Source organism: Mobula hypostoma, chromosome 24 (assembly GCF_963921235.1).
Source record: "Mobula hypostoma chromosome 24, sMobHyp1.1, whole genome shotgun sequence".
NCBI classification, from domain to species: domain Eukaryota; kingdom Metazoa; phylum Chordata; class Chondrichthyes; order Myliobatiformes; family Myliobatidae; genus Mobula; species Mobula hypostoma.
In genome coordinates, this window is record NC_086120.1 from 420,560 (window position 1) to 434,557 (window position 13,998).

Sequence of the window (13,998 nt, forward strand, 5' to 3'; positions counted from 1 at the left end):
GGAATGTTACGGTGAGGTTGTATAAGGCATTGGTGAGGCCGAATTTGGAGTATTGTGTACAGTTTTGGTCAAATTACAGGAAGGATATTAATAAGGTTGAAAGAGTGCAGAGAAGGTTTACAAGGATGTTGCCTAACCTATTCAACCTTACTTTGTAACTCAGTTTCTCAAGTCAACATCCTTGGATGCAAATACTGTTCCTTTGTTCAAGAAAGGAAGCAGAGATAACCTAGGAAATTATAGACCAATGAGTCTTATTTCAGTGGTGGGCAAGCTGCTGGAGAAGATCCTGAGAGGCAGGATTTATGAGCATTTGGAGAGACATAATCTGATTAAGGATAGTCAGCATGGCTTTGTCAAGGGCTGGTCATGCCTTACAAGTGTGATTGAATTCTTTGAGGATGTAAAACACTTTGATGAAGGTAGAGCAGTGGATGTAGTGTATATGGATTTCAGTAAGGCATTTGATAAGGTTCCCCAAGCAAGGCTCATTCAGAAAGTAAGGAGGCATGGGATCCAAGGAGAGCTTGCTTTGTGGATCCAGAATTGGGTTGCCCACCGAAGGCTGCATCTGTTGGCCTCCACAGTTACAGGATCATCACAATCACACAAAAAAAGTGCTTTAGGCAATGAATTGTTCCATAAACTTCAGTACAGTGATCCACTCCAGAAAGTGTTTTTTATTGAAAGCAATTTAATTACAGTAATTGTATAATATGCAATTTCATTTCTTCCAGATCATCCACCAGTGGACGCACACAGAGTGATTGTTTATATGTAAATACAAGACTAAAGTGAGACAGGATTTAAATCAAGTTATGCGGAAAGACTGCAAAATATGTAGTGTAACCACTTGCTGATTAAAAAATGAAAGATTCTAACTCCACGGGTGCAGGTTTAGGGTGGAAGGAGTATAGCCTCAGCCGGAAGGAGCCATGATACCACTGAAGGGAGGCTACAGTGAAATCAGAAGGATCATGCAAATGTAGCAGTCACTGCAGTGAAGTGTTCTGTCACTGCATACTTTGGTTTCTGACTAACAATCAAAGAACGAATCAGAAGGCACTTTAAGGAGGCCGTGAATTGTTGCCAAATTGTGTCATAGATAAAAAATAGCTCAGTATTATTCTAAATATTAAGGTGGTTCACGTCCTTTCGCGGATACATGTTATTCCAGTCAGAAGTTGTACCATTAAAATACTCCTGAAAAAAAATTAAAATTTAAGGTTGCTCTGGCGGATCAAGAACTTCAGGAAACCTGCCCAGGTTCAATATTTAAGGATGTAGATGTTTTCATTAAATTGTTGTTTTAAATCAAGCACATCAACCAAAGCATCATGCTTGCCGTTATCCAAAGCCAGTCACAGAACTCACAACACTATCGTTCACCGTTACTCACTAGTACATATCAAATAAAGCTGTGTAGTATCTGCCCAGTTTGGCATTGTGGAAATTAGACTTGTACTTTCAACTCAACTGTCCTTTGGGCTGTTCAGTGTCAGTAAAATTAAGCATTTCTTATTATATCATTTATAAAGGCTTTTCTCTTTCAGTGCCATGTTTTCTAACAGCTTAGGGGCAGTTCAGCTCACCAAGGTTCCCACAAATGGTTTTGGTCAGCAAACCTGCATTTGGTTGGTGGATCAAAGCCAATTAAAAAAGATTGTTCAAATAGTAACAAAGAGGAACTTTAATGCTGTTTGTCCTTTAATGCTGGTAACAAGCTTGAGATTCTGAGTCCTCTAAATTTGGTCCCACTAGTAATGTTGCTGAATCAGTTTAACAGTTAAGTATAATAAAAGGTAGGTTTCATGCAATTCTCAGTGAGATCTACAGTTATTTCAGGTGTTACATGGTCTGCCAGTGTTGAGGATTGACAGACCACAGTATGGAGCAAAATTAAAGTTTTCAGCTACAGGATAATTTCTCAATAAATCATTACATTCCAGTAGGCCACCAACTGCAGTGAGAGCTGCCTACTGCAGTGAGTGATGTAAGGCCTGCTGCAGAGATTTACGGGTTACCAGAAGCCGAACTACATCTTCATTTTTCTTTGTGAGACGTTTCCTGGCCTGGTCATGTGTTACCATCGTCATATCCCAACCATTTACCTGCAAAGGAAACATAGAGATATTAGAGATAGAAATGGAGTTGCTCCTGAGGATGCAAGCAGAGGAGCCCCGTTAGGCACCTTTTTCTCCTTAGCTCCACCCACTATCATGGTCTTTATTGAGGCTTTGCTGTTGCATGCTTGGTTGGTGGAGGGTGCTGATGCTTTTCTGCAAAAGTGGGTGGATGGGTGTCGGGAGGGTGGTTGCTCTGCTGCTGCCTGTGCATGGGCGTGGGGGGGGCTTTGGGTTCCTAACATTTTTAACTGACACGTATTCTTTGGGGCACTCCTCTGTTTTTGTGGATGCCTGTGAAGAACAAGAATGTCAGGTTTTATATTGTATACATTCTCTGATATTAAATGGAACTATTGAACACTTATTCTTGATTATCAGTATAGCATTTGACCAGGCTTGGTAATTTAAGGAATGCTTACATGATATTAATCTTGCACACTTCAAAACTTTGTTTACTCATGTTGTGTATAATTTTAAGATATTTTACATGTACATCTAGCTTCATATTCCTTATTTCTCATGAATGTGTGACTTAATCATCATGGGTTTGCTGCATTGAGTACTTATGGCATTTCTCTGTTTATTTCTCAGTTTTACTGTTGTTCAATTGTATATGTGAGTGCTGCCCAAAAAACTATCTAGAGCTTGTATGCTATAGCCCAACTCCATGTTCAATTGAGTGGAGTGAGTGTACACACATACATACAGAAGCAAAATATTCCATCTTACTAGAAGATCACACATCTGTCATCTCCCCTGCCTCACACAGGCTTTACACTGATAGATGATTACTAGATGAATGTCAGCCAGTGAGAAGAGTGAGAAGAGTTTAAAAGGAGACAGCTTTATAGAGCAAGCAACGGAGTAGAGGGAGACAGAATAGGAAGGCTTTGGCTCAACTGGGCTTTGGTGTTATCGGGTCGAGGTGAGGTAGGTTGTCTGAGTAGAATACAGACAGGAAGTATGTGTGTGAGGCCAGTTTTCTGTGCTCTGTGTCAGATGTGGGATGTCCGTGAGACTCCCAGCCTCCCAGATGGCCACATCTGCACCAGGTGCGTCGAGCTGCAGCTCCTTTGGGACCGTGTTAGGGAACTGGAGATGCAGCTCGATGACCTTCATCAGGTCAGGGAGAGTGAGGAGGTGATCGAGAGGAGCTATAGGCAGCTAGTCACTCCGGGGCCCGGGGAGACAGATAAATGGGTAACAGTCAGGAGAGGGAAGGGCAGGAGTCAGAGGCTAGAGAGCACCCTTGTGGGCTGTACCCCTTGACAATAAGTACTCCTGCTTGAGTACTGTTGGGAGGTGGTGGGGGAACTGCCAACCTGGGGGAAGCAACAGTGGCTGCGCCTCTGGCACAGAGTCTGGCCCTGTGGCTCAGAAGGGTAGGGAAAGGAAGAGGATGGCAGCAATGATAGGGGACTCTATGGTTAGGGGGTCAGACAGGCGATTCTGTGGATGCGAGAAAGAAGCACGGATGGTAGTTTGCCTCCCAGGTGTCAGGGTCCAGGATGTTTCTGATCCTGTCCAAGATATCCTGAAGTGGGAAGGAGAACAGCCAGAGGTCGTGGTACATATTGGTACCAACGACACAGGCAGGAAAAGGGAGGAGGTCCTGAAGGCAGACTACAGGGAGTTAGGAAGGAAGTTGAGAAGCACGACCACAAAGGTAGTCATCTCGGGATTACTGCCTGTGCCATGCGACAGTGAGTAGAGGAATAGAGTGAGATAGAGGATAAATGCGTGGCTGAGGGATTGGAGCAGGAGTGACCTGTACAAAAAGGATGGGTTGCACTTCAATCCCAGGGGGACCAATATCCTGGCAGGGAGGTTTGCTAAGGCTATTGGGGAAGAGTTTAAACTAGGATTGATGGGGAGTGGGAACCAAACTGAAGAGATGGAGGAAAAGGCAGTTGGCTCACAACTAGAGAAAGCTTGGAGACAGTACGAAAGGGAGGATAGGCAGGTGATCGAGAAGGGACACGCTCGGACCAATGGTTTGAGCTGTGACTATTTTAATACAAGGAGTATTATGAACAAAGCGGATGTGCTTAGAGTGTGGATCAGTATGTGGAGCTATGATGTTGTGATCATTACAGAGACTTGGATGGCTCGGGGCAGGAATGGTTACTTCAAGTGCCAGGTTTCAGATGTTTCAGAAAGGACAGGAAGGGAGGCAAAAGAGTTGGGCGTGGCACTGTTGATCAGAGATAGTGTCTCGGCCGTAGAAAAGGAGGAAGATATGGAGGGATAATCTACAAAGTCTCTGTGGGTGGATGTTAGGAACAGGAAGGGATCAATAACTCTACTGCGTGTTTTTTTTTATAGACTAGCAATAGTAACAGGGACATTGAGGAGCAGATAGGGAGACAGATTCTGGCAAGGTGTAATAATAACAGCAGTCATGGTGGGAGAATTTAAATCCCAAATGTCGATTGGCATTGTCCATAGAGCGAGGTGCTTAGGTGGGGTAGAGTTTGTTAGGTGTGTTTCTTGACACAATATGTAGATAAGCCTACAAGAGGAGAGGCTGTACTTGATCTGGTATTGGGAAATGAACCTGGTCAGGTGTCAGATCTCTCAGTGGGAGAGCATTTTGGAGATAGTAATCACAACACTATCTCCTTTACCATAGCATTGGAGAGGAATAGGAACAGACAAGTTAGGAAAGCATTTAATTGGAGTAAAGGGAAATATGAGGCTATTAGGCAGGAACTTGGAAGCATAAATTGGAAACAGATGTTCTCAGGGAAATGTACAGAAGAAATGTGGCAAATGTTCAGGGGATATTTGCATGGAGTTCTGCATAGGTACGTTCCAATGAGACAGGGAAAGGATGGTAGGGTACAGGAACCATGGTGTACAAAGGCTGTTGTAAATCTAGTCAAGACGAAAGGTTCAAAAAGCTAGGCAATGATAGAGAGCTAAAAGATTATAAGGCTAGCAGGAAGGAGCTCAAGAAAGAAATTAGGAGAGCCAGAAGGGGCCATGAGAAGGCCTTGGCAGAGAGGATTAAGGAAAACCTCAAGACATTCTAAAGTATGTTATGGGCAAGAGAGAGAGAGAATAGGACAAATCATGTGTGACAGTGGAAAAGTGTGTATGGAACCGGAGGAGATAGCAGAGGTACTTAATGAGTACCTTGCTTCAGTATTCACTACAGAAAAGAATCTTGGCGATTGTAGGGATGACACAGCGGACTGAAAAGCTTGAGCATGTAGATATTAAGAAAGAGGATGTGCTGGAGCTTTTGGAAAGCATCAAGTTGGATAAGTCACCAGGACCAGACAGGATGTACCCCAGGCCACTGTGGGAGGCAAGGGAGGAGATTGCTGAGCCTCTGGCGATGATCTTTGCATCATCAATGAGGACGGGAGAGGTCCCAGAGGATTGGAGTGTTGCGGACATTGTTCCATTATTCAAGAACAGGAGTACAGATAGCCCAGGAAATTATAGACCAGTGAGTCTTACTTTAGTGATTGGAAAGTTGATGGAGAAGATCCTGAGGGGCAGGATTTATGAACATTTAGAGAGACATAATATGATCAAGAATAGTCAGCATGGCTTTGAGAAACAGGTCATGCCTTACAAGCCTGATTGAATTTTTGAGGATGTGACTAAACACATTGATAATGGTAGAGCAGTAGATGTAGTGTATATAGATTTCAGCGAGGCATTTGACAAGGTACCCCATGCAAGGATTATTGAGAAAGTAAGGAGACATGGGATCCAAGGGGACATTGCTTTGGGGATCCAGAACTGACTTGCCCACAGAAGGCAAAGAGTGGTTGTAGACAGGTCATATTCTGCATGGAGGTAGGTGACCAGTGGTGTGCCTCAGGGATCTGTTATGGGACTCCTACTCTTCGTGATTTTTATAAATGACCTGGATGAAGAAGTGGGTTAGTAAATTTGCTGATGACACAAAGGTTGGAGGTGTTGTGGATAGTGTGGAGGGCTGTCAGAGGTTACAGTGGGACATTGAAAGGATGCAAAAATGGGCTGAGAAGTGGCAGATGGAGTTCAACCCAGATAAGTGTGAGGTGGTTCATTTTGGTCTGTCAAATATGATGACAGAATATAGTATTAATGGTAAGACTCTTGGCAGTGTGGAGGATCAGAAGGATCTTGGGGTTCAAGTCTTGGGGACACTCAAGGCTGCTGCGCAGGTTGACTCTGTGGTTAAGAAAGCAAACTGTGCATTGGCCTTCATGAATCGTGGAATTGAGTTTAGGAGCAGAGAGGAAATGTTGCAGCTATACAGGACCATAGAAAGGGTGCAAAGGAGGTTTACAAGGATGGTGCCTGGATTGGGGAGCATGCCTTATGAAAATAGTTCGAGTGAACTCGGCCGTTTTTTCCTTGGAGCGATGGAGGATGAGAGGTAACCTGATAGAGGTGTATAAGATGATGAGAGGCATTGATCGTGTGGATAGTCAGAAGCTTTTTCCCAGGGCTGAAATGGCTGGCACGAGCGGGCACAGTTTTAAGGTGCTTGGAAGAAGGTACAGAGGAGATGTCAGGGGTAAGTTTTTTACGCAGAGAGTGGTGAGTGCGTGGAATGGGCTGCCAGCGACGGTAGTGGAGGCGGATACGATAGGGTCTTTTAAGGGACTCCTGGATAGGTATATGAAGCTCAGAAAAATAAAGGGCCATGGGTAACCCTAGGTAATTTCTCAGGTGAGGACATGTTCAGCACAACTTTGTGGGCTGAAGGGCCTGTATTGTCCTTCACACACTACATCAGACAGACTGCTACTGTCTTCCACAGTGAAGACTGATTTAGTTCATCAGCCATCTCCTTGTCCCCCGTTATTATTTCTCCTGCCTCATTTCTAGCAGTCCTATATCTAATTTCTCTTTTATTTTTAACATACTTGAAAAAACTTTTACTATCCACTTTAATATTATTTGCTAGCTTGCTTTCATATTTTATCTTTTCCCTTCTAATGATTTTTTTAGTTGCTCTCTGTAGGTTTTTAAAAACTTCGCAATCCTCCATCTTCCCACTAATTTATGCCCTATCTTTTGCTTTTACAATAGCTTTGACTTTCCTTGTCAGCCACAGTTATACTATTTTACCGTTTGAGTATTTCTTCATTTTTGGAATACACATGTCCTGCACCTTCCTCACGGTTCCCAGAAACATACGCCATTGCTGCTCTGCTGACATCCCTGCCAGCAGCTCCTTCCAATTTACTTTGGCCAACGCCTCCCTCATATCACTGTAATTTCCCTTACTCCACTGAAATACTGCTACATCAGAGTTTACCTTCTCCCTATCAAATTTCAAGTTGAACACAATCATATTGTGATCACTGGTTCCTAAGGGTTCCTTTACCTTAAGCCCCCTAACCATCTCCAGTTCATTACATAATACCCAATCCAGTATAGCTGATCCCCTAGTAGGTTCAATGACAAACTGCTCTAAAAAGCTGTCTCTTAGGCATTCAACAAACTCACTGTCTTGAGATCCAATACCAACCTGATTTTCCCAAGCGACCTGCATGTTAAAATCTCCCATGCCTACCATAATATTGCCCTTTTGACTCGCCTTTTCTATTTCCCGTTGTAACCTGTGGTCCACCTCCCAGCCACTGTTGGGAGGCCTGTATATAACTTGACTTTTTACCCTTGCAGTTTCTTAACTCAATCTATAAGGATTGAACATCTTCTGATCCTATGTGCTGGTGGACGCAGCAGGCCAGGCAGCATCTACAGGAAGAGGTACAGTCGACGTTCTGGGTCGAGACCCTTCGTCAGGACTAACTGAAAGAAGAGATGGTAAGAGATTTGAAAGTGGGAGGGGGAGGGGGAAGATCTGAAATGATAGAAGACAGGAGGGGGAGGGATGAAGCTAAGAGCTGGAAAATTGAATGGCGATTGGCAAAAGGGATACAGAGGCTGGAGAAGGGAGAGGATCGTGGGATGAGAGGCCTAGGGAGAAAGAAAGGGGGGAGGGAATCCAGACGATGGGCAAGAAGTTATAGTGAGGGGGACAGAGGGAGAAAACAGAGAGAAAAAAAGGGGGAAAGGAAAAATAATAAATAAATAAGGGATGGGACACGAAGGGGAGCTGGGGCATTAACGGAAGTTAGATAAGTCAATGTTCATGCCATCAGATTGGAGGCTACCCAGATGGAACATAAGGTGTTGTTCCTCCAACCTGAGTGTGGTTTCACCTTGACAGTAGAGGAGGCTGTGGATAAACATATCAGAATGGGAATAGGACGTGGAAATTCTTCGTAACTTCCGGCACCTCCAACGGGATCCCATCACTAAGCACATCTTTCCCTCCCCCCCCCACCCCGCTTTCTGCTTTCCACAGGGATCGCTCCCTACACGACTCCCTTGTCCATTCGTCCCACCCATCCCTTCTCACCATTCTCCCTCCCGGCACTTACCCTTGTAAGCAGAACAAGTGCTACACATGCCCCTACACTTCCTCCCTCAGGGCCCCAGACAGTCCTTCCAGGTGAGGCGACACTTCACCTGTGAGTCGGCAGGGGTGATATATTGTGTCCGGTGCTCCCGATGCACCTTTCTATATATTGGCAAGACCCGACTCAGGCTGGGAGACCGTTTCGCTGAACACCTACACTCTGTCTGCCAGAGAAAGCAAGATCTCCCAGTGGCCACACATTTTAATTCCACGTCCCATTCCCATTCTGATATGTCTATCCACGGCCTCCTCTACTGTCAAGATGAGGCCACACTCAGGTTGGAAGAACAACATCTTATACCGTCTGGGTAGCCTCCAACCTAATGGCATGACCATTGACTTCTCTAACTTCCGTTAATGCCCCACCTCCCCTTCGTACCCCATCCCTTATTTATTTATTTATTTATTCTCCCCCCCCCCCTTTTTTTCCCCTTTTTTTTCCTCCCTCTATCCTTCTCACCTTTCCCATCCTCTGGGTTTTCCCCCCTCCCCCTTTCTTTCTCCCTAGGCCTCCCGTCCCATGATCCTCTCCCTTCTCCAGCCTTGTATGCCTTTTGCCAATCAACTTTCCAGCTCTTAGCTCCATCCCTCCCCCTCCTGTCTTCTCCTATCATTTCGGATCTCCCCCTCCCCCTCCCACTTTCAAATCTCTTACTATATCTTCTTTGTTAGTCCTGACAAAGGGTCTCAGCCCAAAACATCGACTGTACCTCTTCCTATCGATGCTGCCTGGCCTGCTGCGTTCACCAGCATTTTTTGTGTGTGTTGCTTGAATTTCCAGCATCTGCAGATTTCCTCGTGTTTCTGATCCTATGTAACATCTTTCTAATGATTTGATGCCATTCTTTACCAGTAGAGCCACACCACCCCCTCTGCCTATCTTCCTATCCCTCCGATATAATGTGTAACCTTGGACATTCAGCTCCCAACTATAACCATCCTTCAGCCACAATTCAGTGATGGCTACAACATCATACCTGGCAATCTGTAATATTGCAACAAGATCATCCACCTTATTTCTTGTACTGTGTGCATTTAGATACAACATGTTAAGTACCATATTTGCTATCCTTTCTGATTCTGCATCCCTAATGATTTGATACTCAGCCTGCTGGCTGCAACTAAGTCCCATCAACTGTCTTCTCTTCTTGACAATCTGACTGCATGCTATCTTTACTTTTTTTTAAACCATCTGTCCTGTCCCAAGTCCCTTCGCTCCGATTCCCACCCCCCCGCCCGCCAAGTTAGTTTAAACCCTCCCAACAGCTCTAACAAACCTGCCCGCGAGAATATTGGTCCCCCTAGGGTTCAGGTGCAACCTGTCACTTTTGAACGGGTCATATCTCTCCCAGAGGAGATCCCAATTATCCAAGAACTTGAAGCCCTGCCCCCTGCACCAGCTTCTCAGCCACGCATTTATCTGCCAAATCATCCTTTGTTAAGCAAGATCTTCCCTAATGAAAATCATGCTGATTCATGCCTATTTTATCATGTGCCTCCAAGTACCCTGAGACCTCATCCTTAACGATCGACTCCATCACCTTCCCAACCACTGAAGTCAGACTAACTGGCCTACAGTTTCCCTTCTTCTGCCTCTCTCCAATTTGCAATTTTCCAGTCCTCCAGAACCATACATGCATCTAGTGATTCTTGAATGCCTCCACAATCTCCCCAGCCACCTCTTTCAGAACACTGCGGTGTAGTGCATCTAGTTCAGAGGACTTATCCACCTTTAGACCTTTCAGCTTCATAAGCACTCACTACTCCCTCCTGATACTCTAGAACTTCCAGCACACTGTTAGGTGTCCACAGTGAAGATGGATAAAAAATACTTACTTAGTTCACCTGCCATTTCTTTGCCTCCCATTACTATGTCTCCAGCATCATTTTCCAGCGGTCCGATATCTATTCTCACGTTTTCTTTTCACTATTTATATATCTGGAAAACTTTTGATATCCTCTTTAAAAGTATTGACTAGCTTGCCTGCATATTTTATTTTGTTTCTTCTTATGAATGTAGTTGCCTTCTGTTGGTTTTTAAGAAGCTTCCCAATCATCTAACTTCCCACTAAGTTTGCTCTATTTTTTGCCCCTCTTTTGCTTTTATGTTGTTTTTGGCTTCCCCTGTCACAATTGTGTCATCCTGCCTTTAGAATACTTATTTGGGATCTATATATTCTGCACCTTCCAAGTTTCTCCCAGAAACTTCAGCCATTGCTGTTCTGCTGTCATCCTTGCTAGTGTCCCCCTCGAGCTAAATTTTCCAGCTCCTCGCTCATGCCTCTGTAATACTGATACATCTGACTTTTAGCTTCTCTCTCTCTCTCTCTCTCCCTCTCAAACTGCAGAGTGCAGTCTAACATATTATATGATAATATACGAATTTATCATATTTCCTCTGGCAACTCTTTTGCAGGTATCACTACCTGAAGTTAACTCTCAGGTTTCTTTGAAATCTCTTCCCTCTCATATCTGTGCCCTTGAGTTTTGGACTCCCCTACCCTGGGAAAAGACTATGACTAGACACCCATTCTTCTATAAACTTCTATAACCTCTCATTCTCCTAGTACATTAAGGAATAAAGAACAGCATGAAAAGCCTCCTCCTATAACTCATGCTCTCTAGTTTAGGAAGCATTCTCATAGCTCTCCCCTGCACCCTCTCCAGCTTGACAACATATTTCCTATAATATGGTACCCAAAACTATACACAAGTTGAGTCTCACCAATAACTGATTTGTCCAGTATACTGTTCAGTGAGCTCAGACTGCAGCTTCACAGGACTGGTGGCTTATGTGACCTTTCGCACTGCTTGGCTGAGGTTTCTCCATTTCAATAGCAGAAGTAAAGGGAAGGACATCCAACCACATTCAGTCAATAACAGCAAACAAGTGAACTACCTCATTTACTCCAAAATCTCCATTTGAAAAATCAATCTCCTGCAGATGGATTCACTGAACCAACAGAGGGTACTGATCTCTGCAGGATCTAGAAGCACAAGTACATGCCGCACTGCACAAGAGGGTGAACAAACTGCTTGACCCAGCATACACAAGCTGAGGTTCAGCCCGTAGCTCCTGAAAAGAACATGTCATACCTGAACCCAGAGAGGGGCCAAGGGCACAAATCATTCACAATCCAAGCAACTGCCAACAATCAATGACAAGGAATGGACACTAAAGAAATTACAAATGTTAAAACCAGAACTAAACCAAGGTGCTTGAATAGAACCATGTGATAGTTCAAAAAGCAAAACACAGCCAGTGACAGATGAGTGACCAAAATACATTAGAAACCCCCAGACGCAACCACAACCTTTCCCATCCTGCTTACACTTCCAGTCTCTGTTCCTCCTGTTCCATCACATCTTTTCTGATAACTTGGCTTTCCCCATTGTTTTATTTGTAAAGGCAGGAGCTTAATCAATCAATACTTTCAGAGTAGCAAACTGCAGTCATATATAAAGCACGGATCACTGCTCTTTTCCTCAAATATCAAACACTACAGTTCCCTACCACTTACTTCCCTTTGGCCCATCTCTCTCCATGTATTCTGATACTTCTTTCCACACGGTTCCTAACCTTAAAACTACTTAGTCACTATCTATCTCTACTCAGCTCATTCAGAGCAGAAAATGGCCCTTCACCCCACCACCTCCAGTAACATCTGCATGGATCACATTACCCAATATTGCCCTCTCTGCCTTGGCACTTCAAATACTCATCTAAATACCGGGTAAATGCTATGATCCTTCCTCCATCACCCCAAGCATTGCCACACTTCAACCACCATTTTAGACCATGAGATATAGGAGCAGAATTAGGCCATTTGGCCCATTGAGTCTGTTCCACCAGTTCATCATGGATTTTTCAATTTTTCTCTCAGCCCTAATCTCCTGCCTTCGCACCGTATCCCTATGCACCCTGGCCAATTAAGAATCTATCAACCTCTGCCTTAAAATATATATAAATATGGGCTCCACAGCAGCCTGTGGCGACAAATTCCACAGATTCATCAGTCTCTGGCTATAGAAATTCCTCCTCATCTCCATTCTCAAAGGACATCCCCTATTCTGAGACTGTGTCCTCTGGTCTTAGACTCTCCCACCATAGAAAACATCCTCTCCACATCCACTCTATGAAGTCCTTTCACCATTTGATCGGTTTCAATTAGGTCACCCCTCATTCTTCTGAATTCTAGTGAATACAGGCCCAGAGCTATCAAACTCTCTTCAATCCTAAAATCATTTTTGGGAACCTCCTTTGAACCCTCTTCAGTCTCTGCACCTCCTTACCAAGATAAGGAGATCAAAACTGCTCAAAACACTCCAAGTGCTTTATAAAGTCCCAACGTTACACCTTGCGTTATATTCTAGTCCTCTTGATATAAATGCTAACATTGCATTTGCCTTCCTCACCAGACTCAACCTGCAAATTAACCTTTAGGGAATTCTGCACGAGGACTCCCAAGACCCTTTACACCTCAGTTTTTTGCATTTTCTCTCCATTTAGAAATAGTCAACCCTTTCATTTGTTCTACCAAAGTGCATGGGCCATACTCTTCCCAACACTATATTCCATCTGTCATTTCTTGGCCCATTCTCCTAATCTGTCTAAGTCCCTCTGTAGTCACTCTACTTCCACAAAACTACCTGCCCCTCCACCTATCTTCATATCATCTGCAAACTTTACAACAAAGCCATCAATTCCGTCATCAAAATCACTGACGTAACATAAAAGGAATTTGTCCCAACACAGACTCCTGTGTAACACCAACAGTCACCGGCAACAAACCAGAAAAGGCTCCCTTTATCCCACGCTTTGTCTCCTGCCTATCAGCCACTGCTTTATCCATGCTAGAACCTTTCCTGTAATACCACGGGCTTGTAGCTTGTTAAGCAGCTTCATGTGTGGTACTGTCAAAGGCCGCCTGAAAATCCAAGTACGTTACATCAACTGATTCTCATTTGTCAATCTTGCTTGTTATTTCTTCAAATAATTCCAGAGATTTGTCAGGCAAGATTTTCCCTTGAGGAAACTATGCCAGCCATGGCCTATTTTATCATGTGCCTCCAAGTAACTTGAGACTTAACCCTTAATAATCAACTTTAACATCTTCCCAACCACTGACTAGCCTATAGCTTTCTTTCTTCTGCTTCTCTCCATTCTTGAAGAGTGGAGTGACATTTGCAATTTCTCAGTCTTCCAGAACCATTCCAGAATCTAGTGTTTCTTGAAAGATCATTTCTAATACCTCCACGATCTCTTCAGGCACCTCTTTCAGAACCCTGGGTTGTACACCATCTGAATGTATGTAGGCAACTTACCCCTGCCTTCAGACCTTTCAGTTACCCAAAAACCTTCTCTCTACTAACGGTAATTTCACACACTTCATGGCCCCTGACACCTGGAACTTCCATCATACTGCTTGTCTT

The 13,998-nt window shown here is 44.0% G+C and overlaps 1 protein-coding gene across 1 annotated transcript in view; it reads right to left on the reverse strand.

The window, feature by feature from the left end:
• Positions 1–632: 632 nt before the first annotated feature.
• Positions 633–13,998, reverse strand: part of tax1bp3 (Tax1 (human T-cell leukemia virus type I) binding protein 3) — a 52,028-nt gene continuing 38,662 nt past the window's right edge. Inside the window, exon 4 of the mRNA XM_063032661.1 lies at positions 633–2,111. Coding sequence (XP_062888731.1) covers positions 1,977–2,111 — 135 coding nt within the window. The 3' untranslated portion in view covers positions 633–1,976. The remainder of the gene's footprint in view (positions 2,112–13,998) is intronic.